Below are 27,242 nucleotides of genomic sequence, written 5' to 3' on the forward strand. Positions count from 1 at the left end.
ATATACGCATAGAAAATTATAAACATCGACCAGAACAGCATTCATGCTTCGTTCTTAAAGCGTAGCGAAATCGCCGTACACTCCCTCAAGACATCCAAGCGTAGCGAAAATAGCTGCAAGCTTCCTAAAAGCAACCAAAAATGGTGAATGGTTCCTTCATGCTGCTCAGTATTATTTTTTATTTGCCGTTCCCAAAGAGTAGCGACTAAATACTGATACAATAAATGTCACTATAAATAAAAGAAAAGAAAAGAAAGGAGAGCATCTCAGTTGCGTAGAATTTTTCGTTTGTTCTTAGAAGAAATTATACCCTTACTACAATTGTATGCCGTCGGCTAAAAAGGATGTGTGGAAACAATTGAAAGACCGGTTAGATTAGAACTCGCTGTTGTAGAAAGCGTCGTTTTGACGTTTAGAAAGCGTTCGTTCCAAAATCGTTCAAAAAGTGGTTTCCTTTTTTTCTGAAGTGTCACAACGATACACGGAAAGACCTCGTAAAAAAGGAGAGCATACCTATAACGTGTGGGGGATAACTACTTGGAGCCGATTCGGGGGGATTCGGCGATCAGTGTCTTGCCTGTACAGATACTTCAGGTAATCGAGGTCGTAGTAGAACCAGACGTGTCTCTTTGTATCTGCGTTATTGAAGATAAAATCTAGTTGTCTTGCCCGTTTCTCCGCCAACTATTTGTCATTCATTTATAATCCTTTCAAGAAATTCGCATCTTTTGTACACCCGTCAATAACTTATGGATTTTGCTTTCTGCTCCTTACACACACATTCAGCACAAGACACATGGAGGATTATACCAGCAGAAAACTGAATCCTGCTACACCAACAAAGAAAAGAAAGCGTTCCCCTGCTGACAATAAACCCAGCACTTCAATCGATTGGAGGAAGTCAGTGTCGAACATACCACCCCCCCCCCCCCCCCAGCCTCGAAATAATGCCAGTTGTCAAAATTAATTGTGATGTGTCTAAGGGGCTGTTTACATGGAGGTAGGAAGATCCTAGCACTAAGAAGATCCTAGAAGGTAGTGCTAGGATCTTCCTAGCTGTGAGCTAGGAAGATCCTAGCAACACGTAAAGTGCCTTCGCTCGGAAGTTCATGGTACTAGGGACAAAAAAAAAACGGCATCCTAATCTGTTAGAAGAACGCAGCATAACAATTCACTTCATGAGTTTTGCGTCATTTAAATGTCAGTACACCCCAAACGGACAACCTCCCATTGTCGCTGCTTCACGGTCACACGTTTCATAAAAACCCCAATAAAGTATATATTTTCTGCACGCTTAGGAATTGTAAATCCCGATTATTAGTTGACTTAAGCAAGAAATAAAATACCTTTCCTAAAATAGCCATCATTTTCCAAAAGTATGTAGTTTCACAAATTGAGTTCGTTTCCGGTCAGAATTTAACCGGAAACTACGTTTTCTTCACACCTTGATATAAAAAACCGTGTCGAGGCATTTTGATTACATGTATGGTTTGTTTTTATCCACTGTTAAACCCGACACGGGTTTTTTGCCACATTATCGGGCAACATTCTCATCAAATCTCAGAGAAAAGGGATGAAAACTGGCTGTAAACGAACTGAAATCGTGCGCCTCATTCGATGAGATGAAATTTGCATTTGAGTTTAATTGTGACATAAAGCCATTTGTGGACAGCTTCTAATTTGAGATCATTTATTCGTAGAGTCGTTTTTCCTCACCACCTGACATTTCCAATAGCCGGGTCGACTTTTTCAAATGACAGCTTGTCACGAACTAGACGGGTCGTTACGACCCGTCAACATTTTCAGCCCGCCTCACCGCCTCCACTATCTTCACAAATACATGTTTTTTTCTAAGTCCCTCACCACCTGACATTTCCAATAGTCCGGTCGACTTTTTCAAATGACAGCTTGTCACGAACTAGACGGGTCGCTACCACCCGTCAACATTTTCAGCCGCCCTCACCGCTTCCACTATCTTCACAAATACATGTTTTTTTTCTAAGTCCCTCACCACCTGACATTTCCAATAGTCCGGTCGACTTCTTCAAATGACAGCTCGTCACGAACTAGACGGGTCGCTACCACCCGTCAACATTTTCAGGCAGCCTCACCACCTCCACTATCTTCACAAATACATGTTTTTTTCTAAGTCCCTCACCACCTGACATTTCCAATAGTCCGGTCGACTTCTTCAAATGACAGCTTGTCACGAACTAGACGGGTCGCTACCACCCGTCAACATTTTCAGGCGGCCTCACCGCCTCCACTATCTTCACAAATACATGTTTTTTTCTAAGTCCCTCACCACCTGACATTTCCAATAGTCCGGTCGACTTCTTCAAATGACAGCTCGTCACGAACTAGACGGGTCGCTACCACCCGTCAACATTTTCAGGCGGCCTCACCGCCTCCACTATCTTCACAAATACATGTTTTTTTCTAAGTCCCTCACCACCTGACATTTCCAATAGTCCGGTCGACTTCTTCAAATGACAGCTCGTCACGAACTAGACGGGTCGCTACCACCCGTCAACATTTTCAGGCGGCCTCACCGCCTCCACTATCTTCACAAATACATGTTTTTTTCTAAGTCCCTCACCACCTGACATTTCCAATAGTCCGGTCGACTTCTTCAAATGACAGCTCGTCACGAACTAGACGGGTCGCTACCACCCGTCAACATTTTCAGGCGGCCTCACCGCCTCCACTATCTTCACAAATACATGTTTTTTTCTAAGTCCCTCACCACCTGACATTTCCAATAGTCCGGTCGACTTCTTCAAATGACAGCTTGTCACGAACTAGACGGGTCGCTACCACCCGTCAACATTTTCAGCCGGCCTCACCGCCTCCACCATCTTCACATATACATGTTTTTTTTCTAAATCCCTCTCCACCTGACATTTCCAATAGTCCAATAGTCGGATCGTCACGCACTAGAGGGGTCCTTACGACCCGTCACCATTTTTAGAAAGTTCCTCGAACCTTCTTTAAAATAGCAACTTCCTGTTACTTTACTTCCGCAAACAGCACGACCCGACTTCGGTTTGACGGGTCGTCTTCACCAAAAAGTCGACCCGACTCAGTTCGTGTGCATTGGACAACCCTCGAGACTTCAGTTGTCACGATCGGCAATGACACTTTCTATTTCAGATTAGAATTTTTAAAATAGCTGTCGTTAGTTTTAAGAGTTTTTTTTTTCTAAATTAAACACAAGATTACGTCTCATCTCCCCCGTTCAAATTGACTATGATATTCGAAAGAACATTCGCTACGAATCAGTTGCTTTTTGAGCGCTTCAAGAGTTCACAAGAGTGACCCAAACTTGTTTTGCTTTAGTACAATGTTTAATTCAAATGAGGCGAATTCAACATCTAACCTCAAATTTCGAGAGCATTTTGATTATCTAGCTGACTTAATGTTGATCTTTGTGCTTGCAATATCAGCGGTGATTTCTAACCTGGTTTTCCTGATTGCAGTCTTCCGAAATCCTGTTCGGTATCGGGTACGAGATTCACCAGTGTCGCTATTGGTGATAAATTTAGGAGTGTGCGATTTGTTAACAGGAGTTGTGCCGGGCTGCGGAAGGATTTATTACTACATCAGTTTGTTAAACGGAAGATCAGCAGAAGACCTTTATGGAGCGCGAATTGTGATATATACCTTCGCGATTGTCACAAGTATTGTGTCCACCTGTACAATATCTGCAATGTCTGTGGAACGTTTCCACGCAATAAGTTCCCCGCTCCGTCACAGAGCTCGCTTTAACAATGTGAGAGTCAAAGTGTTTTCAGCCTTCACCTGGATTTACTCAGTATTGTTCGCTTGTCTTCCGTGGGCAGTTTCCAGTCGAGTGTTTCTTCTCCTTTATTGCCATGTTCATGTAACAATGCTCTTAATTATTCTTCCTGTGGTTAATTGGAAAACATACACTGCTCTCCGTTTTCATAATCGAAATACAGTAGAAAATTTGTCGGTTGCTCAAAGAGACCCGAGGACTTGTATTGACAGAAAAAGAGAGCAGAAATTGTTGTCAGCTATTCTGCTGGTTCTTGTCTTATTTTACGTAACCTTTATGCCTTTATTTATCGCTCTAAACATATCTGCTCTTGGACCGTCCCTCGCAGAGACGCGGAACTTTCAGATATTTTTAGCTTTGTCAGTTACAATCCTTTTGGTAAACTGTGTTTTTAATCCGTTCATTTATGCGTGGAGAATTCCTAAGTACAGGCGAGCATTTAAGGAAGTTTTTGTTCGATGTGGCTGCTGTAGAAGGCTGAACAATGTGCAGACTGACGGTCCGGGGTCACTGATGATTATGGAACAAAGACCTCGACAATTAACAGGAACAGGAGTCGTGTTGCCAACGGTGACATCTTGAAAGCCGGGTTCGTTCGTATGCGACTCGGAGACCAAACTCGATGCAACAATGATGCCAAAAGGCTTCCACAGGAGTAAACCGACCGAAAACTGGCAATTACACGAATATTTATGTTAATTTTACTTCGTATATGTAACCTATTTGTTATCTTCAGGATAGCCTTTGATCGACTGGGATCCCTATTTATTTATTTATTGAATGTACAGTTAATGATAAATGGGCTCTGTCATGAAATTTAGCCAAGTCAGTAGTATCCGTGTCGTAACGTACCTCCCCCTCCTTAAAAAGCTGTGTAAACGACAGGCGCATGTGTAGAAAGACAAAGAGTGAGCACGAATTCTCGTTGGTTGATACCCAGAGCCGAGAGCCGCCGCTGGCCAAAAGGATCGCGTCTCTGCGAACGAGAATGGTTAGCACATGCAGTGTGGTCCTTCGGAATCTGTGGAGACCCTACATGTTGGTGACGAGGACGGCCATTTGTGTGTGTTTGCTTGAAGATGGTGAGTGTAATTTTGAGTGATGTCAGGAGCATAGGAGCCTCGCTATGCACTGTATCCTTGAATCAACTTTAGCGCGTATCTTACTATTTTTAGAAATAACCCTTCAGCTGGAGACTCACATTTACATCAATTAGCATACATTGCTTTTACTATTTTTTTTTCTTCGTTTGACAATTACATGTATTCTGATTGGCCATTCTAAATACTGCGTGCAGAGCCGAGGAATTCGTGGCTTTCTAAAAATAGAAAGATACGCGCAAAGGTTGAATCGAAGAGCTTGTATGGGAGAGGAAAGCTCCTACTCAAGGCTTCCTGGTGACGTGAATGAATCGGCGTGGTTTGAGTTCTAGGACACAGGTGGAATTTGTCGACACGCTGGGAAAGATGGATACTGGCTTTCGAATTGCTCGCGGCTGGGAAAGGTGTAAAGAATGACGAATAGAAGAAAATCTCTGCTGTTGCATACTGCCGGTTTGCAGGTTCAAGATATTTAGTAAATAAACCAATTTGGGCGGCTGGTAGTATGTCGGCTGATATATAATGTCTGCGACTGAGAGATGTGGATACGCGCTGTCTCAGTACGCACTCTCTCCACTTTTTTCTGTAAATAGTTTTTTTTCTCGGGGGAGTGGTTGCCCTTATGGGGATGTACTCTCCAGTATTTTTTACCTTCGTTTTTTAGCATTTCAATTCTCAAGTTTCCTTATTTCCTTGTGTGCTAAAGAGGCGAGCACCAGCTGGCCTCACACGTTACCGTCTGTACATACTTTTCTTTTTGTTGTCATTAAACCGTTTGATTCGTAAAAAAAATCCTGTCTTGTTTCCATTTTTTACCGCGAAGGGCCTCTCGGTCCATCCCCGTGTGTGACACTCCAACTTTGGATTTCCTGACCGCTATATTTTTTTCCAATATGGTACACAAAACAACCCAACCTGTTTCCTGAGGTTTCACAGAAAGGGAGGTTTCACGTGTTTTTGACGTCATCCTTTGAATTTTGGATTTCCCGCCAAACGCTGCCTAACGTACGTTTGAATTTCCCGCCCAAATTTTTATCCACCAATCAGAACGCTCCAATTATACTCGTCAAAAGGTACGTGAAGGGTCGTACACCACTACTATTTTCATTGGCTCGCCACACACAGGTTGTCAGTTCATATACCTGCTGTACCAAATATGGTCAAGGAATGCGTCAGCAATAAAGCGAGCTTAAAACATTTTTGCAATTCTGAGAAAAAAATGGCCGACCAAAGCTAAATAATATCAACATGGAAGAGTTGTTGATCCTGGAGTTATTAAAAAAACAATTATTCGACTCGGGCTTGCTGGATATAAAATGATTATAACCATCTCGGCGCGTTATCTATCACTTCATATCCAGCACGCCCTCACAGAGTAATTGTTAAATATACTTTTGCCCTCACCTTCTGCGGAATTCTTGGTGCAATTCGTCTCAGTGCATAAACTGCTGTGACACGTAACTCCAGCATGTTCGCAGTGTCCTTAATGATGTCCAGAAGAGGTCGGTACAGCGATCTGTGGCCAAAGTTTCCGATCATCTTCACAAGGTTAATCTTCTCCTGGCAGTCAGCAATAAGCAGTCGGTTTGTCAGTTCCTGTTAATAGAAATTAAACAAACACTAAACTGACTGTATATGTCTACAGATATGAACTGACCAAAGATAAACATTAAAGGTGTTGTAGACATAGGTATGAGTTATGTCATTGTATATTGGTCAGTCTTTGCATTCACTTACTATTTTTCCTTTTATCACCCGATTTGAAGGCTTTGAAATCTAGAATCCACAGCGTGGAATCCGGAATCCATTGTAAGGACGCCAGAATTTACAGATCTCGATGGCATCCAGGATCCATTTCGACGGAACCCGCGAGTTCTGAATCCGGAATCCACAACTCGGGATCCGGAATCCGTTCGTTTACATAGGGCGATTTCTAAAAACTAAAGTTACGTCTACAAGGCTTGTTAGGCAGCTTACGAAACGAGGACGGCGACGGCAACGAGGACTCCATTTTAAAATACGAGTTCGCGTTATTCATATCACTACGAAACTATTTCATGTCGTTTCGCGTTAAAAATGTGTAGTAAATGTCGAGGAATTAAACTGGTATGAGTGAGTTGGAAGCGTAGAGAGAACTGAAAATTCATCGTCATGTGCTAACGTCTCCCACAGAACCTTGGATTTGATCATTTCACGTCGTCATTTAGGAGATGACGGCAGAGAAATGTACCAAAATGTAAAACGCACGTGCAGAGCGTGCAGATCCATTGTTTTTGCTCACTAAACCTATTGTTTTGTAGCGTCGTCGTTGCCGTCGGTGTCGTCGTTTCGTAAGCTCCCTGTTAACATGGTTGTACGAAGAAGCTTCCGCTTGTTTATATTCTATCAAATCCTCCGGGTTGCAAGCTGATGCACTAGTTGAGAAATGCATTTCACTCAGTCACATATGGCATATATGACTGAGTGACATACTTCATAAACCTATCACTTTGTTAGCCTTGTGTTACTGTGGTCAGAATCATTGATTACGTACAAGTGCTTGACGTTCAAAACAGTCTGGGCCCCTCTTCCTGCAGTATTCGTGCATCAGAGCTCCTTGGGTTAAATAGCAAGTCTTCTTCAATGTTTCATCTCCTTGCACAATGGAATGGAGGCACAGATCCTACGAAGTAAAAGTTGAAAGCATTTTTTAAAAATAAATTCTTCGTGAAAAAACGCCCTTTAAAAATGCAAAGTAAAAAGACAAATTCCACACATGGATTTGTTTAAGTGCTTGCTGTAATAAAAAAAAAAATTCTTCCTTTTCCCCTTTTTCTTCTTTAAATTTTGTTGTTTAGTTAAACAAGGAGACGCGCTTAGTCTATAAAAGGGGTTACTTCAAACCTCTGTTTTTGTTAAAGATCATTCAAACAGGACTAATCAACCAATATGGAGATAGTTACAAACAGCAACACAGAGACGGAAGCCTTACAAGATATTACCAGGGTGAGAAAACTAACTGGAGGTTTTTAAAATAAAACTGTCAACAGATAACTCTTTTCACACACAAACGACAAATTGTCATTAAAAGCTTCCTTTAATGAACAAATTGCTGTACCAGTCAGATAGCTTTCCATGCCTCTACCATAGATAGTACTGGCCATGCAAGCCCCAAACCCCGTTTTTTGTTGATCGAGAGAATATGGCGCCCCCTTTTGGACACACTGTATAATACAGTATTGGCATGTTTGAATAAGAGCTTAAAATGAACTGTTCCAACATACACAATTGGTTGGCAAATCATTCGTAAACATGTATGCCTACGGTACCACGCATTTCATGGTCCGTCTTGTGTTTCAGACCTGCCTGGCAAGAGTTTGAGCCCACCAAATAACCCGAAAGCTTGAAACTGGCTGTAGTGCTGCATGCTAAATGAGTTGTGTATGTACTTGTGTACATGAGTTGTGTACATTCTTGTCCCAGCTCTCTCTCAATTATTTTAATTAAATCAATTTAGTAAATACAGACTGTTAAATCAAAAACGTTTCCATCAAAATAAACATTCTGCTTCTTGAAAGTAATGTCATTTATATGTCAAATTGAGGTTGTTCCCTAGCCACTTAATAACCGTTAATTGACCCTTACTGAGATGTTCTGGCATATTTTCTCCGATGGATTGGTGTTGAATGCAAAGCCCAGAAGAACTGACACTGCCTGTTTTGTGTTCAATGCTTGCGACTTGATTCTATCCGCAATAAAGTCGAACGAAGCTTCGTTGTAGACATATCGAAGAGCTTCCAAGAGCCACTGCCTGCAGGGAAAGAAAAAAGAGTGGACTTAGGTTGCATTAATATAACAATATCATTATTCTATCTTCTGCGATAGAAGGCCAGACTGCTAACATCTTGACTTCGCGAACGGGACTTTGAGCGCGATGCTTAACGAGTTTGCTGGAATTCGAAAAGTATCTGATGAGTCTCTTGGCCGAGACGAAACGCCGCGTCATACCAGCCACGAAATTTAAATTCTTCACAAGTACTTGACAATTTTTTATTAAATATCATTATTGACCTGTTTAATTGAGCGGTTTTCAAATGAGTGTCGTAAACCCAAAACCAAAGTACTTACTTTGGCCAATCAAAAAGGACGGAGACAATCCAGTAAACCAATAAAAACTCAAAGTAATTACACGTAGCCGACACAAAGCGCGGGAAAATGTGCACGCGCGAGCTACGATTGGTTTTGGTTTCTCTTCTGAGTGGTTGAAAAAGTGGCGCGAGAACTTTAAACCAATCACTGAGTGAAGTAAATGCAAAACCAAAGTAATTCTCTAATTACTTTCGACACTCAATTGAAAACCACTCTATTAGTCAAGATCACATTTTATTGTTTAAGAAATACATTAACAATTTCTGAACATTTCAGTTGGTCATATAAAACTAGAGATAATACATGTACCCTGTATTATCCTTTTCGCCCCTTAGGGTTTCCAAATGACGAATAAACTTGGCTGGAAAGTGTCATTATTCTTGGCAGACTTGGGTCTTCAAAGATCACATATAAGGTACCAGAAGATCTAATTTCTTTGGAACGTTTTCTTGGTTAGTCTCGATTTTGGATATATGCTTAAAATATCGAAGAAAGAGAATTTCTGGATGGACCTCTTCGAGCTTGCATAGCCAAACATACATGTACTATTTTGCAATTAAAGCTGATGACATACGGTTCCACATCGTGCAACGTTTGTAGCTCAAAAAATATCGCAGCCTGTTAAATGACAACGATGCAACTTGTTGAAGGACTATAAACACATTCACCTTTTGTTCAACGAGAACTACGAATTCATTCCACTTTTGGAATTTCGGAAATGGCGAATGACCAAAGGTTGTTGTTATTGTGCACTGCAGGCTTTGTTACAGTAGTCCTGAAGCGCCGGCAAAGAAAGAGAAACAAACGCGCTATTTGGACTCGAGAATGACTTAGGAAGTGTGCTTAAAGTTTGGGGCATATTATACCGTGATGGCGGAACTTCGAAACATAAACGTTTTCAAATTACACTTCCTTCGAGGAGCTCCTTTCTTTAGTAGCACCACTTATCATTCATCAGGGAAATCAAATGAGAAGCACAATACCGCCTTGTGAAAGGCTTGCTCTAATCTAACCCTTCAAACTGGTATATATGTTTTGACGTTGAACCTTCCAAATCATGTGAACGCAAGACTGGAAAACGATTGGTTAGCAGCATTCAACAAGTGGTAACTTGTTGAACGGAATAGAACTCATTTCTATTTCATTGTGGGAGGCGTGGTGGGGATTAGTGCGCTCGACTCCGGAGCGAGTGGTCCGGGTTCAGGCCCTGGCTGGAGACATTGTGTTGTGTTCTTTGGCAAGACACTTTACTCTCACAGTGCTTTTCTCCACCCAGGTGTATAAATGGGTACCAGCGAATTTAATGCTGGGGGTAACCCTGCGATGGACTGGCACCCCATCCAGGGGGAAGTAGAAATGCTCCTAGTCACTTCATGTTACAGAAACCGGGATAAGCTCCGGCCTAATGGGCCACTTGGCTCGTAAGCAGACTTTACCTTACCAATTTCATTCAACAACGTTCAACAAGTTGAACAGGTTATTTAGGTCTATTTTTTAGTCTGGTGCTCAATCCACAAGTCCCTCTTTTCTTAAAAATTGTTACGAGAAGTGCCCACTCAAGGTGTCGCCTACACCCGCAAATAGAAAACCGCTGTCTTTTCCCAGTTGGAGTTCTTAAAAAAATTGCTGTGTTTATTTCAATAATTTGTTTCATCGGCTAGAGGTGAGCAGTCAATTAAGTATATACTGTAGGTGGCCCTCTTGGGCAGTTTGCTTGAAACATTAAACACTTAATGACTGGTCCCACGGGAAACAGTTCATTTTGTTTCCCGAGGGACCAGTCATTAAGTGATTTGTTATATAGTACAAAAAGAAAAACGTGCAATGGCAACAACAACGGCGGTCGTCGGTCAACATTCGTGGGTAACAGTGCACTGTTACCATCTGACGTCATAGATTTTGCACTGTTGCCCGCTCAGAGACTTTTGGCGGGAAACAGTTTTTTTGTTAGATGTCATGTGACCTCGAAGTAGCCAATGAGAGCGCGCCCTGCTGGGGGAAAAAACTGACCTATATAACAATACACTTTGTACTCTTCAAACTGTTCTCTGGTTAACCAAAAAGACAAATCAAATGGACTTTGTCCAGTTGAAGGGTTAAGCTAGCACCCACCTGAGCTGCTCATCTTTCAAGCACTTGACCCAGATATCATCCAAAGTACCCCTATCCACTTTCTGCAACATCTCCACCAAAGTAGTGAACTTATAGGCTTTCCATTCTTTTTGATTCACATTCTTGATTAGAAGCTTGATGAGATCGATTATCTGCAAAAGAGAGGTACTGTTAAACCAAAAACAAAACAAAACAAGTATCCAAGGAATTAACACTCTGTTCTCTGTATAGGTAATCGCATGATTTCGAGTGCAATTTTGAATAACTAAGTACAAGTAATTTTTTTCAAATATGCACAAAATGGGCCATTTCCGAGTTGCTGTTTGTCTCGCTTTCGAAGTGAGTCTTGCTGCTCAACTATTGTAAGAGAAACGAGTTTGATTTGGATAAGAATACGCAACTCATTTCCATTTGAATGGTTGTGCACCGGCCAGGACTCGCTTTGAAACTGAGGCATGCAGCAACTCGGAAATGGGACATTACAGTATGGGCAACTACAATTTGTAGTCTAGTGCTTAGTACTATACGTGAAAAAACTTGTTATGGTTAACTTAAGCAGAAGCAACACACGTCTATCATGCAAAAATTACGCCATGAGTTGCGCCATCCAGGGCTCACATTCGATTGGCTATCAAAATTTCACCTTATTGCACTAATTTCACTTTTCTGCACTCTGTTTGGAATTGATTGACATGCTCTCAGCCAATCAATGCGCTGAAACTCTTTCATGTATATTAGTCCAGAAACGCACGAAACGAGACGCAAGCCAATTTTGGCAGGCATCACGAAATGTCTCCGTTTTTTCTTCCCATCAAAAACCTCAACATTACATCTGCTCTATAATTACTAAGCATACCTCAAAGAAAACAAACTTGACCAAAATTCAACCTATATATGATGTTTGTGCCAACCGAGTTTGCAACAAAACTGTCTGCTCTGTGTTGAAACAGGAAACAAAACAGAGCTTCGACATTGTCCTTGAAGCAATGAAATCAGAGCTGTGAACCGCTATTCATTTGATTTAATCTTCAGGCCCCAGTTTTTTCGAGCGATGGATAGCGCTATCTGCCGGATAAATCAACATCTTGTGGATAAGTCATAGCAAAACCAATTGCGCTCTCCAGTGGATAGTGACTTATCCGGTGGATAGCGTTATCCACCTTTTGAACAACTAGGGCCTGACCACTGAAATAAGTGGTTTGAAGCAGGTTAAGATACAAAGACAACCAAGACAGATTGACTCCTGAACTGAAAGTCAGGGATCATTGTCACTATTCTTAAAACTTTATAAGCCAGATTTAGAATTATTGTGGTAACGATGATCATGATGATGACGGCAATAATAATGACGATGATGCCCACGATGGTGATGCCAAGAATGATAATTACGACGATGATGATGATGATTATGGTGAAGATTAAAAAGATGACAATGATGATGACGATGGTGAGGCTGATGATGATAATGACAACGCTGATGTTGATGCTATTGATGCTGATAACAATGATGATGATGATGATGATGAGGCTGCTGACAATGATAATGACAACGATGATGATGATGTTGATGATGCTGATAACAATGATGATGATGATGATGATGAGGCTGCTGACAATGATAATGACAACGATGATGATGATGATGATGAGGCTGCTGACAATGATAATGACAACGATGATGTTGATGCTATTGATGCTGATAACAATGATGATGATGATGATGATGAGGCTGCTGACAATGATAATGACAACGATGATGTTGATGCTATTGATGCTGATAACAATGATGATGATGATGATGATGAGGCTGCTGACAATGATAATGACAACGATGATGATGATGCTGGTGATGCTGATGATGATATAGATGGTTACAATGATCATAATGATGGCAACAACGATGATGATGATGATGATGAATTCAACTGAACGAAAAAATTGTGCAAAAGTAGCCCCGGAAGGTTTGAAGTTACTGTAGTCTTAAAAGGGCAGAAGTGATGCTTACAAACATGAAGGAGTATAGGCCTTATAATCACAAGGCAGCCATGTTGAGTCCAGGGGGAGTGAAAACTTTTGTTTTTGCGCACTGGAACCTCGTTCCCAAACATTTCAACTCGAGGCTCGGGATACGAAATCTATTGTCTATTGCCAATATGGTCGCCGCGTGAATAAGGCCCATTATGTGAATCGGATTAAAGAGACACTCACCTTTGTCACATACTCAGTCTTTTGCCTGTTGGTCAATGGTTTGTCATTGTCATCATCATTTGTCATTCTTAATTTGTGTGGAACCTCGCCAACAATTGGATCTAAAGAAGCCATAGACAAAAATGTAACGAACTATAAAAAGTACAATATAAGGCGAGACGTTTTACAAAGCAATAACTATAATATAATTATAATTATATTAGTAGTATTAGTGCAGTTTTTGAAATGAGTGTCGTAAACCAAAACCAAAGTAATTACTTTGGCCAATCGAAAAGGACGGAGACAATCCAGTAAACCAATCAAAACTCGAAGTAATTACACATAGCCGACACAAAGCACGGGAAAATGTGCGAGCGCGAGCCACGATTGGTTGTGGTTTCACTTCTAATTGGTGGAAAAAGTGGCGCGAGAACTTTCAACCAATCACTGAGCGAAGTAATGCAAACCTAAAGTAATTCGCTAATTACTTTCGACACTCAATTGAAAACCGCTCTATGTAGAGTTGTGGGAGGCCTGTTCATTACCTACCACAAGTTTAAAGAGACATCTTGAATTAAACCCATTGGTGGGACCACTGTATCTCAAGCCTGAGGTACTGTCAGTGAGTGACAGTGGGCCGTGTCAGTAAGTGAGTTGCAGGAAGAAGTGGCGGACGTTTCAGAATAAAGATTGTTGTGTTATCAAAGGTCAGAGTTGTTATTCCTGTTCTATCAAAGGTAGAATAAGTCAACACTTCCACGGATGAAATGCTGGAACATACAATGTAGTACTTAATACTTGACTCTAAAGTCTTCTAAAAGAAGGACGATTTTACCTCGTTTGCTCCAAACACACTAAACTAAGTATTGAATTTTCTAGTCATTTAAATGCAGGCAGGTATAAATGTCGGACCGGATCAACTCAGATCGCTCACCTCAGATCAAGTGAAAAACGGTTTTGTAAGCCAAAACTATTCGACGTTTGCCCAAATTTCACCAAGGTTAGCTTTAAGATTAGCGCTAGGGTGATTTCCCGAGTCCTTGTCTTTTTTTTATGTTGATACGAGATGAGCGATCCGAGTTGATCTGCTCCGACTTTTATACCTGCCTTTTAAATGCGTCATTCTCAACTATGCAGCTTCCATAAGCAGAGATTTCCTTAAGGTTTTCCAAGTACAGGAGGACATCCAAGCTTTGCTAATGGGCATTTTGCCACATTTCCAGCTTGCCTGGTGCAATCTAGCAAGGCCCTTTATAAACCCCTGCATTTGCACAATAAACAAAAAACACTGCATATCCCCAAAGTTTTAAATTTTGTTGTATATACCGCACACCGGTGGCTCAGTTGGCTGAGCACCGGGCTGTCACGCGGGAGGTCGTGAGTTCAACTCCAGCTGGACCAACACTCAGGGTCTTTAAATAACTGAGGAGAGGGTGCTGCCTTTGTAATGACATCTGTAAATGGTTAGACTCTCTAGTCTTCTCGGGTAAGGACGATAAACCATAGGCCCCGCCTTACAACCCTTCAATGTTCATAATCCTGTGGGACGTAAAAGAACCCACACACTCGTCGCTAATAGTAGGGCATGTAGTTCCCGGTGTTGTGGTCTGTCTTCTGTTGTGTATCATGGTTGGGAGGGTAAAAAAGGGGCCACAGTAATTGGCGCAAGCTGTTGTGGCACTCTGTCAGCTTGACTGGCAAAGTTAACCAGAATTTGACTGACTCCCTTAAGGGTTGGCATTTTTGTAAAGGTTTGGGTTGTTTCAGCTAAGATACCCTTCACCCCCTACGTCCCACCCCCTACCCCTCAACCACCCACCCCCTTTCCCTCAACCCCCCACCCCCTAACCCTCAGCCCCCACCCCTTTCCCTCAACCCCCCCTTCCCCCTCAACCCCCACCCCCTTCCCCTCAACCCCCCACCCCCTACCCCTCAACCCCTCAACCCCCCACCCCCTTCCCCTCAACCCCCCACCCCCTTCCCCTCACCCCTCACCCCTTCCCCCCACCCCCGGAATAGTCATGCCACTTGCCACTCAACAATTAAAATGTGAGTGCATTAGCTCTAAACTCAAAGAAAAACAAAATGTCTCAGCAACTTACCCTGTTGAGATCCAAATTCAACATCCACGAATTTTATGGTTTGCCTGATCGCAAGAGGAAAAATAATTAATATTATTCACACATGGCAGTCATGGAGCAATAATTCTAACATGCATTTTGGAGATCACACTAAATAATAAGCTTAATATAATTATTGAGGTTCCTTCGTAAATTTAAATGTATTTATAAGCTACCCAGTACTGGAAGGAAAAAGGTAATATGTTATGTACAATTAAATTTGACATGTTCAATTTTTGTTCCTACTGATCATCATTAACATTAATTTTTGTCATTGTAACAGTTACAAACATAACAGTTACAATCATACAGTCAAATGCCTGTAAATTTCTCATTTTTCGTTTTTTCTCAGCTGATATTACACCTGATATGCTGAAACTTTGCAGGGTTACTAATATAAAAGTAAAGATGCTCTTTCTATTTCTGGAATAAGTTTTCATCCAGTTCAATTTTAACTCATTCAAATCCCTCCAAAACTATGTTCCCTGTAAATATTTCCTTGCTAAGAGTGACATTGTTGTGCTTAATAACTACCTACTCTATCTTGTGATTAGCTACATGTACTGTCTCGCCAATGCAGGCAGCTTGGGTGAAGGAGGTTTATAAACAATGGCTTCCAGCCCCTAATGTCTAAGCAGAGGTTTCAATAGAAGCCGGTTACCGGCGGTATACCGCCGCCTGCTTTGCCTCACACCGCCGGCTAGTTTGCCTTGATTTTCACTAAAAATACTATCATAAACTTCAATGGGCTATCATGGACGGTTATTTCAGAAGTCATTGAAACCCCTGTCTAAGATGACTGCATTGGTTCCTGAATGGGCTGATGAACAGCGTAGTTTATTCTTAGTGGCTACAGTAAGTATCCCTAGGTTTCTGAGGAGAAGGTAGAATGTGAGTACATTGCTGATACTTTGGATGAAATGAGAACTTCATGCAATATTATTTTGAAGACTTTTAGAAATGCTGTAATTAGTAACCAGGTGTTATAATTTGTATTGACCTCTTTGTGTTATTATTATTTTTACCTGTAACTATTTTGCTTTAAACAACTAGCCTTCAGTGGGCCATATTTTTTTACCACCAAATTTAAATAAAGTTTTTTACTTTCATTTTCACTCCTGAAGCAGCCTCCGGGGCTGGATAATCTGCAAGCCAGCGAGTCATGTCAGCTATGCGAGTCTCGCATTCAAGTCCAAGCACCCATTTCAAATAGCACTGAAAACAGTATTTAAGTCTAAGCACCCATTTTAAAACGGTTAGCTTTCAATAACTGGGTGACTCGCATGTTGACACGCATTGCTCGCCGTGTTGGATTGCACGACTTGCATGACTCCATGGCTCACTGGCTTACTCCTCACTCCAGTCCCCAATGACTTATTATTTCTTGAAGATGTTAATCTTCTGAGCCTAATCACAAGACAGAGCTTAATCAAGAACTTTTAATGTCAGCAAATATTTAAGAGCTTTGCAAATGAACCATGCAAGACTAATTGCACTTACGTTAATCAAACTGCAAGTATTCAGTCTCAAAGTAAATAGCCAAGTTGGCTCAAATAGACAGTGAATAATACCGAAACTTACTTGACCATGGTTGCTGCACTGCCCTTCATCTGTGTTGGTGCGTAGACATAGTTGCTCACTGTCTCACACATCCTAACCATAAAGTTGCTTTCCTTTCCTAACATATCGCATGCTGTAGTTATGGAGATCTTCAAGGGCTAAAGAGGAAACAGATAATATTGCGACACATTAATTTTCATGATGCTACATATATTGTGTTAATGTTCCAGCATGGCTATTCCAGGGGTGAGAGGTACTATAGCTGAAACAACCAAAACCTTTACAAAAATGATAACCTTAGGTCTAGTCATTATCTAGTGTTTAAGCCTTAAAGGTTAGCATTAAAAAAGGTCTGGGTTGTTTCAGCTATAACAATACAAGCAAGGTGACACATGCTTACAGCAGCCCAGTGTGGCCAACACATCATGCATGTGCACAACCATTTAGCCCAGTCTGGTATGTTAGCTACGCCATGCTGATGAGGCCCAAAAGGCCGAAACAGCTGTCCATGGCTGCTAATTGACCGGGTGAAATGGTTGTGCCCATGTGTGATGTGTTTGCCACACCGGGTTGGTGTTAGCGTGTGTCTAGTACCCTTCACCCTCTATCCCCACCCCTTCCCCTCAACCCTACCCTCCACCCCACCCCCAGGATAGTCATGCCGTTAACATCCAGGTAATCAACCCTGTTGCTCTGTAATGTTTCTGAGCACCACATCTTGCTAGCTTCTGTCGACAACATGGAGATATGTCCATAAATGCTCCTAAATAGATGCATGGGAATTTCTATATAAACGTCACGGAGTGTCCCCTTGCTCTTTTCACCATATTCAACATCACTCGTGTCTCGGAATACGGAAAATTAACATCAAAAAGTGCCTCCCAAATACTGCCCCTCCAGTAAGGATAAACAGTTGGAGTTACCCTTAGAAGCTAAAAATAACGCTAATCTTTACCCTCACCTTATTGTTGGAAATAGGTACAACAAAGGCTCAGAATTAAAGGGACACTTTGTGTTGGATGTCAAATTTGATTGTAAGTAAAACCAGCTTTATTCATTCAATTCAATGAAAGGTAAGGATAGCAGAGGTTATCCCTATTGAGGGTATCCGCCTACAGCCAGATGTACTGAGAATTGATTTTGATGAGGGAAAGAAAACTGGAGAACTAAAAGAAAAACCCACGGAGTCAGATTGAGATAGACTGAAACTGACAGCCCACATGGAACCTCGGAGCGGAGAGTTGTAACCCAGGGTCGCAGAGGTGGAACGCACAGTTGATAACTGCACTAAGCCATCCTGGCTCCCTTATGTGTGCAACTAATTAGGTACACTTTAGTGACATGTCATGTAACAGGGGGTTAAAAAGTTAATCAATGAGTGTGTGTGCATTTGATTGACAATGAACCAATGGGGCATAGTCCAATTTCAAAACACTAAAAGACGGAGGTTGCATCAATGAAAACCAAAAAATAATGCTGTAGTTTTGTTGCCAATGACCACTGAAGTTCACTGAAGTGATTCTTTGTTGTTTTTACATGTAGGCCGAAGGAAAGCTGTAATGAATGTTTAGGTTTGTTTCTGTATTGGTAACACAGAGACCTGTGAACAAGACCTGTGACCTGTAACCTGTGTTTGGTACCTGCTCATTAAAACATCAGCAGCATTCAAGTTTACTTTACCTTATCAATGATGTTACAACTGTTGTTCAAGCATCGAATGCCAGTGTTCCCGTTAGCCATGACATATGGTTTTTCTTTGCAGCTTTCCAGGTTTAGAATTTTGGAGATCCTCATTTCACCAATGTTGCTTGTTTCAGGCAGAGTCAGGTGTTGTACATCGAACAAGTTTTCACACAGTCCATACGACCCATACTGCATTAGAAAAGGAGTGAGAACTTTTTTTTTAAATCCATATAAGCTAAATCCATATCCAATTATTATTAATGGCATTTTGGAGCCATTCGCTTCACAGTGAGTCAACAGAACCGTTATATCATCATTAAATGTCATCAGTACTGTCAGGGGTAGATCGAGGGGGGGGGGGGTGGGGAGTATTTTGGTTCCTTTTTTCTGTATTTATCTGCTTTTTATTGTATTCTATCTCTGCAGGAACAGATACTGTTTACCTGACATGAACATTTTTTATCAATGCAAAACAAAAACAAAGTCAAAATGGAAACTTAAACTGTCTGGCCTTGGTTGTTCAAAAGGTGGATAACGCTATCAACCGGACAAATCACTATCCAGCAGATAAACACTAGCAAAACTAATTGAGTTATCCAGTGGATAGCCCTATCCACCCTTTGAACAACTGGGGTGTGGACTTTTGTCAGTCAGAGTGTATATACTTTGATTCTCTCAATTCCTAGATCCACCACTGAGTGTTGTAGCTGTCCTTGTCATTGTGGTTGGTGTTCTTCTGAACAACATCATTGTCATTGTCAATAACAATAATTAAAATAATGATAACGAACTTCATTTAAGTGTCAAGTGTATTGAGAGTTAGAGCACTAAGTTGGGACAAGGAACAGAAATCAAATGAAATCAAAAAAACACATATGAAGGCAAATGTTGGTTTTTGAGGAAAAGGGAAAACCGGAGCACCCAGAGAAAAACCTCTCGGTGCAGAGTAGAAAACCAACAAACTCAACCCACATATGACACTGAGTCTGAGAATCAAACCCAGCCCACATTGGTGGGAGGCGAGCGACTTCTTTGAATTCACAACTGCATCATCCCTGCTCCTAAATACTTAATATTCACTGCAAGCATTGCTCCAAATGGTGCAGGGTGATTGTGGCCGTTTTTCCCCAGATTGTGTGAATTAAGTTCTAGTGTTAGTCTCACATCAAATCCGCCATTACTTTAATCATTACCTCCCAGTTCTTATACATTCTTGGCTCAACGTCATCTTCCTCAGGCCTGGTGAAGTTGTGGTTGATAAGGGACAAGATTCCACGTTTGATGTTGAGAACATACTCTGGCTCATCATCATTGCAGTAGATGCTGTTAACGTTGCCATCTCTGTACTGAAATTTGATCGGTTTTTCAAGCAAAGGAGCTAGTTCCTCTGTCACTGGGGAGATCTTAAGCGACTCCGAACTGCAGCTCTCAGATGTGCCATTCACCTCAAAAAGTTGAGGATTCTTGATCTGCAAAAAATGCATGAATACGTGTTTACAAGTTCAAGTTCAAGTGGCAATGTGATCAAAAAGTTGGGGCATGGGATTTGAACTTGCTGCATAATTTCTTTCGGAGCTCCCAAATTCAACTTTAACATGTCTGGTATATTAAGCCAACTGGTTTGCCATCCACCAGTCAACATAATTTACCATGTTCTGTTTACATGTAGTTTGAATTATTTCTTTTACATCCTTAAAGTGAGCTGCCTGAGACTTCACTTATTACCCAAGGAAACTCCGAATTAAAAAAAATGTGAAGGGCAGAAGAACATGCATAGTGTTAATAGCAATTAGGTGAGTTCAACTTAGTTAGCGACCAAGCCCGGGTTGCTCGAAGCATGATTAGTGCTAACCAGCGTTAAATACCATGGAAACCTATAGGTTTTGATACCTCTTAACCAACGGTTAGCGCTAACCAGGCTTTGAACAACCGGCCCCAAATGTTCAATCTGCTTTTTCAAACTCGCTTTATAGGTCTACCTAATGGTGAAAGGAGTTAAGGGGAGGAGAACCCCTAAGAGGTTTTTTTTTTTTTTAAATGTAAACTGGGAACCCTGTCTACCCTGAAGGGCCGATATGATGGGCACAATAAATTATACTGATTGTACAATATCTGAGGTGACAAAACCAATAAGCAACCCAAACTCATAATTCAAATGCACAGTCAATGTTATGATTTGTAGGACTAGAGAAAGTTCCAGATTGACGAAGTTTGATCTTGGATTCCTACCCCTAGAGAGAAGTGAAACTGTCACCAGGCCAGACTGCTAAGCCATTGCCTCCAACGGTCAAGTCACGTATGAATCCAAAACACTCTTTTAAGCGGGAAAAAGTGGTGGATCCTTTGTGAAAAATGGGTTGTTCTTTAAGCATGTGGAAATTGTTTTTGGACTCTGGGGCTTTTTGCTATATAATTTTTTTTATCAATCTTCATGTGAGAGTGGACAAAAGGCCGAATCAAGGCAATTTTTCGGATTAAATCGTCCTCGACCGCGGAATGATCACTGGCTTCAGAAGTTCTGATTCTCCAGTCTTGTCTTCTTTTAATGAAGAATAGGAGCAAATTTCATAACTAGCCCAGAACGTCTCAAATTAACTCACTTGGGACACAAGGTGCAATAAAAGTACAAGTTTATTTTATTTACTTTTGTTGCTGTAAACTAGGATTAGCCGATTTTTTTCAGCATTTCATGTTTCCCACATAAACCCTACAAATCCTTACGTTGACTGGGTTGCCTGTGACAAAACCTGACAATCTCAACATCAGAATTTTCAATGTTTTCCTCGATGAAAATAAGCCTTACGCACGAGAAAGCGAACATGAACAAAAATAGGCTACATTAGCTACGACTGGAGAAAAAAATAGGACATGCGTTTATCATTCAACCCTGGGCAATGGAGGACTAAGATTCCTTCGCCGCAGATTTTTTGTCGGCACTCTCTGAAAACACGTTCAGCTTCACTGCTAAATACCCACCACTTATTTGCATATAAAAAGGTAAAACAATCATCTCATCGTCTCATTCTTCAGAAAACGCCTCTGAATGCTAAAAATGGTGGCAGGGTATTCAGTAGTTTCCCTAAGGATTCCTACCATGATAACCAATAGAAACATACCAATTATGCGGGACCTGGACCTTATCCATAGGACCTGGGGGGATTTATAGCTTCTTAAAAACATCATGTAGAACGGAATGCACGTTCAAAACGCTGATACACGGCTAGAACTTTAAAAATATGATCATTTTTACCCGTTTTCGCAACAAGATGCTTCAGGATCGCGGTGGGAAGCATTTTTTCCGCAAGGATCGCATAGGGAAGACATCCGCCATCTTGATATTACAATCCCGTCCCGTTTGGGGATCAAGTGGACGCTATCCCCAGTCCTCCCTCTTTATATGAAGTTTTCATGTATGATAAAAAATGTAGACCGCGAACTGCAGACCAGGGGTAAAATGCATACTGAGGTTATAATGTAACTGTTGAAAAAGCCCAAACCCCTAAGAAATGCTAACATTAGGCCTACTTAGGCCTAAAACAATATTTAGGCATAACTGTTAGCATTTCTAATGGGTTTGGGCTTGTTCAACAGTTACGTTATAACCTCAGTCTGCATTTTACCCCCGGTCTGCTGTCTGCAGTCTGCGTTTAAAACTGACCGTGATAAAAATATTGGATTTTGGATACCCTAGCATATTTACCTTAAGAAAAGCCGAGTCGTCTCCTCCAAAGTAAAACTCCGTATCACAGACGATCTTCAATCCTGCGTATTGCTGCTCGGTGTCCGGAAATCCACTGGTCAGGCAAGCCTCATATTGATACTTGTAGGTGTTTAACGGCTGGTATCCTAGAAGATATTCAACAACTGCATTGTTACGAGAAGGAGGAAGTGATTGAGTTGCTCGGGCAAATGTAGGTTCGTCCAATGACAGTGCCACCCCACCCTACCCGTCGGAATTGTCAACAGGAAAAGAAGAGAAGCTCGTTTTCGAGTGGTAAACTAAAACCGGATGCTTAGGTCCACACTGGTTCTGGCAAGAGGATCAATTTTCAATTTCGATCGATTTCCTTTGTTCGAGCAGAACAGTAGCATTTCTTATTAATCAGTTTAATTTTTGGTCGTTAAGTAAACCTGCAATTTGTTAAAAGTCTTAAATCTCAACCCTACGAATTGGGAACGTCAATCTTGTCCATATCCCTTTCATGAACACTACACTTATTCTTGAAAATAGTGAAGTGTTATCCAAAGCACTTCTTTATGAGAATAACAAAATGTATTTTTTTAGAATAAATCTCTCTTTCGGTTTACAGCCTCACGTGACTCAATAATTAACCGGCGGAAATTGAAAAACAAAGATTGTGATTAAATGCGGATTTGTTAAAAGGCTTAAAATTTAATCCGATGTGGATTAAGTGGATTGGAACCATGGAGAAACAAACCAGTCAATTGATAAACCGCTAATGACGAGGTCCAAGACACGCACAGCGGAAATGAACAACTTTGAAGTGTCCGGCATACCGCTGAAGAAATAACATGCCACTGCAAGTGCGTTGAAAGGTTGGAAAGGTGAAGGAAATTGAAACGCTCTGTCTTAAATTAATAAGAACCTTTTTATAAGAATCAGGTCAAGCTAAGTTCTTATCGAAGTTTTCAGAACATACCCAGGCTGAGAGTCAGAAATGCTCACTGCACTTGCTTCTTTTGTGAGTAGTAAAAATAACAGGTGAAAGAAATGTTTCATCATCATCATCATCATCAGTCCTTTTTGCGCCATGGGACGCATAAGGCCTCGAAAGAAATGTTACCCTGTGGTCTAATTAACAGGACAATTAATTCAAATACTTCGGAGCATTTTGGCAACATTAACAACGTGGTTTAATTCCTTATTGGATGATATACTGAACTCAGTTTGTAGTTGAACTGAGTATACCACGCAACGTCAGTTTATGAACATGTTGTTAAAGAACGTTTTCATTGAGCTGCGCAGAAATCGCAAAAAAATTAAGAACGTTCACGACAGCCTCTGCCAAAAACTTAGACATTCCGTTATAAAAAAAAGAGTGTATTAGTAAAAGGTGATTCTTTTCATTTTTTCAACGCTGCTCTCAAAAGGACAAGTGGGTGTTACGAATTATCCCTGCTTGAGTTACAAATTCCCGAGTTCACTGGCTTTCCTAGAATTGCGAAATGAGAAAGAAAGGCTTCTTTGTTGTATGAACTTCGCCTATATATCCTTGGCCCGTTATTACTTCAGGATAATGAAAAATTGCACAATTCTACCGTTCTGCTAAGATAAAGATACGATTTTCTCAGGTCGAATCATTGATATTCATCTTTTTCCAGAATTGGCAGAATTGGTGTGAAACAATTTAGTCCACACCGCGAAAACAAGATACCTTATACTTTTGAGGAATTTCCTTTCTTTATTTGTTCTTAGGCAGTTTATTTAGCAAATAGAACTTGTCTCACTGTGTGGGAATCAGTTGAATTAGGAAGCGAGGTCAAGTGTGATTTGTGATAAGATGGAGTTAGACTCGCAGTTTCCTTTCTCTATTTCAGTCAAGGGAGAAAGTCGCAGGATGAAGAAGACTAATGGAACGGAAATCTTGTGGAGCGAAACTAACGGAATAATGACTTCCTTGTGGAATAATCGATTTGTCGACCGGAATAAGTAGATTTTTTTAACAGAACAATGAATTCTTTTTTAATTGAATAATGGAATAGCGAAAATTTTCCAGCAGGAATAATGGCATGAACACCCAATTATTCTTGCTTCAACCCCCGAGAAAAAGGCCAAACATCTTCATCGTATTTAATTTTAGATCCTCCCTTTTAATCCGTAAGCTTCTTAACTTTTTAAGCTAATGTCGACTCCAACATTGAAAACCAGTTTCACGGAGACTATACAGCCTCAAATGAATTGGAATTAAATTAAGGCTAGATCAGCATATAGATCAAGAGGCTCCAAGATACATATTCACGGTTGTCTTCAATCAGATTGTACAAAGCCTCAGTGCGATGAGAAGGGAACTAAGTGAAACAGCTAGATCAAATGATGGAGTTAATGATAAAGGTGATATAATAACATAATGCAATGAATCTTCATTTCGAGTTTATCGAACTATAAATCAGTTAATTAGCTGTGCATTAATTTAGCTCCTTTGATGATGACCGAAGTTCTCAAATTTGACTATGGTTACGCAGAAAGGGCGTGTCTTTCTTTACCTTTGAGGTGCAGGTCCGCTGAAACTTTTAGCCCTTCTTCACCTAGGAAAGAAATCATCATCAAAAGGGAATATAGCTGACATGATTGTTTTTATGTTATGAAGTTTCTGCTGAGAAAGAAAAGTGAGCCACGTAAAGATTAAACGATTCTAAAATATTTCTTTGAAGCTCAGGTTCATGGCTACGGCCCAGATCAGTGAAAAATTGATTAATTCATTAAGTTATTGTCAGATGGAGGCGCGAGGTAGTTCTTGTTTTCTACCAAAGAAAAGCACCGGAAGTTAATAAAACTGTGAAGCGTGATATAGCTTGCTTTTTTAAACGTTTCCGCACACAAACGCAACGGGGCTAAGAGCTATGCAATTTAAGATACGAGCTGAGGTTTTTACTCAGGAAACGTTACAAAAGGTTGTCGAGTAGAAAAACTCGACATTTTTATAAGTTGCAAAAACGAAGTATTCAAGCTCTCAATTTTCTCTCTCTAAGTTGTTTTCACCGTTGAAGAATGAGAAAATTATACCCATTAACTGTAATTTTAGTTGATATCTATGATCTCTTATTTCACTTAACTAGTTGCATTACTATGTAGTGTATCTGTCGAGATAAACCTATCATGGCGCAGTGAACACAATCAAGGCATTGGACTGAATTTTTGGGAGGATTGCATAACTTGTTTGATGTGGCTGCCTTCAGTTCTTAACGCCAACTTTTCCATGCTTGTCGCCACCCTATAATAAACTCATTCTTACTTTTTTGCGTGAGCGAACTTTCTTCGGCCTCCCATGAAGTCTTACATCTCACTTTTGCATGTTGCAAGAGCACCCAACGAATAAATTAAGCCAAAAGCCTTTGGGAGACGTTTCTAGGCTCCTTGTAATGTATAAAGACTGTCTAAAGAGATTTTTTATCACCTAGAAGAATTTGATCCGTTCGGATATCTTAGCTGAAAATTGAAGTGTCCGAAAATTTTAGGGAATTATATCTTCATTTCAGAAATTGCTAGCTGATCGTTACCTTCTCAGAGCTTCCAACTGAACCATTTGCTCACCCGAAAATGGTAGGTGACCTTTGTAAGTGCCAAAAATTGCAAAAATACCCCTTCCGCAAACGTAAGGGACTACTTTTCCCTGGTGGCGAACCTTTTAGGTGACGTATTAGTAAATAAATCTGTAGCTGTTTGCCAACGTAGAACCGAAATTCTTAGTAAAGTTTTACTCTCCCGAACACGTAATTCACCGAAGATTATCGTTGGGTGCCCCTGGTGTTTTCCTCAGTAAAATCCTCTTGTGTACAGAGAGATATTGTTCCGCATTCAAGTACTTCCTCAGTCTGTTATATTGTCCTACCATTTTGGAGAACTACTTTCGCAAAGGACCCATGTACTTTAATTCTCAAGTTTTCCGAAGGGCTCGTCCCTCTAATGTTTAATTAATTAAGAAATAGTGAATGTGTTAATATTTAGGAACAACGAAATGACGTACCTCGAAAAGCTGCAAGCGAAACTCCGGCAAACAAGAGAAGAGCGAAAACTTTCATCTTGCTGCGAACCCGGCTACGCGTCCAACAAGGCTTTTCCAAATATACCTCGGGTATTTATAGTAGAGCAAGGGTCAACAACAAAGAAATTAAATCTGCATCTTGATGAAATTCTCGGAAACTAAAAAAATAGTTCTTGATAACCTTTGATCAAACAGCTTTGAGTCCAAGAGACAAACAGATTTTTGAAAAGCCCTGACAGAAATCGACATGCACGTCAAAGACTTGATGATAGTTTTTCATTAAACCTTTTTTTAAACAAGTGTCTTTGTAGTTGGTCATTTAAGAGACGACGTCATAAAGGAATCTCTATCCAGATTTTACAGAGAGCTCCTGTGAACTCACGTGTTTTATGCATGGTGTGCCTTGACTTGTTATTAACAATCTTTGGACTCGGAAGAAGTAATGTTTTTTTATGATTTTTTTCAGGATAATCTGCAAAATGATATGCTCGTGCAATAACGTTTGACCTCTTTCAGTATCGGTTGATGATAAAAGTTCTTTCTTCTTCTTGTTATCTGGCGGACACTTCACACAACTAGCTTTAGATTATTCTTTCCTCTTATATCAATTGAACATTGTAAACTTCAGTGAAAGTAAACTTCAAACCTTCGTGGGTTTTTGTTATCAGAGCTGATGGCCTTTATAAAGGCACAGGTAGCCCAAGTTTAGCAAGTGACCAAAATATATATGCAACGAGGGTCTGGGTTAAGAATGTTCTGCGTAGCTAGCGTAGGGAAGGCCAGAACAAATTTCGGGTTTTAAACACCTCATTTTTGTTTATAAACTCTA

General features: G+C 40.7%; 1 protein-coding gene across 1 annotated transcript in view; it reads right to left on the reverse strand.

Annotated features, from left to right (window-relative positions):
• The window catches only part of LOC137973003 (vitellogenin-like), a 78,765-nt gene extending 51,926 nt beyond the window's left edge, over positions 1 to 26,839 (reverse strand). The window contains exons 1-12 of the mRNA XM_068819706.1: positions 26,396 to 26,839; positions 24,915 to 24,956; positions 22,390 to 22,535; positions 19,883 to 20,158; positions 18,687 to 18,878; positions 17,028 to 17,164; positions 15,429 to 15,472; positions 13,348 to 13,448; positions 11,140 to 11,291; positions 8,524 to 8,689; positions 7,433 to 7,561; positions 6,304 to 6,495 (exon numbers count right to left, since the gene is read on the reverse strand). Of these exons, the coding sequence (XP_068675807.1) occupies positions 6,304 to 6,495; positions 7,433 to 7,561; positions 8,524 to 8,689; positions 11,140 to 11,291; positions 13,348 to 13,448; positions 15,429 to 15,472; positions 17,028 to 17,164; positions 18,687 to 18,878; positions 19,883 to 20,158; positions 22,390 to 22,535; positions 24,915 to 24,956; positions 26,396 to 26,450 (1,632 nt within the window). The 5' untranslated portion in view covers positions 26,451 to 26,839. The remainder of the gene's footprint in view (positions 1 to 6,303; positions 6,496 to 7,432; positions 7,562 to 8,523; positions 8,690 to 11,139; positions 11,292 to 13,347; positions 13,449 to 15,428; positions 15,473 to 17,027; positions 17,165 to 18,686; positions 18,879 to 19,882; positions 20,159 to 22,389; positions 22,536 to 24,914; positions 24,957 to 26,395) is intronic.
• Positions 26,840 to 27,242: the final 403 nt, after the last annotated feature.

This window comes from Montipora foliosa, chromosome 10 (assembly GCF_036669935.1).
Source record: "Montipora foliosa isolate CH-2021 chromosome 10, ASM3666993v2, whole genome shotgun sequence".
NCBI lineage: Eukaryota > Metazoa > Cnidaria > Anthozoa > Scleractinia > Acroporidae > Montipora > Montipora foliosa.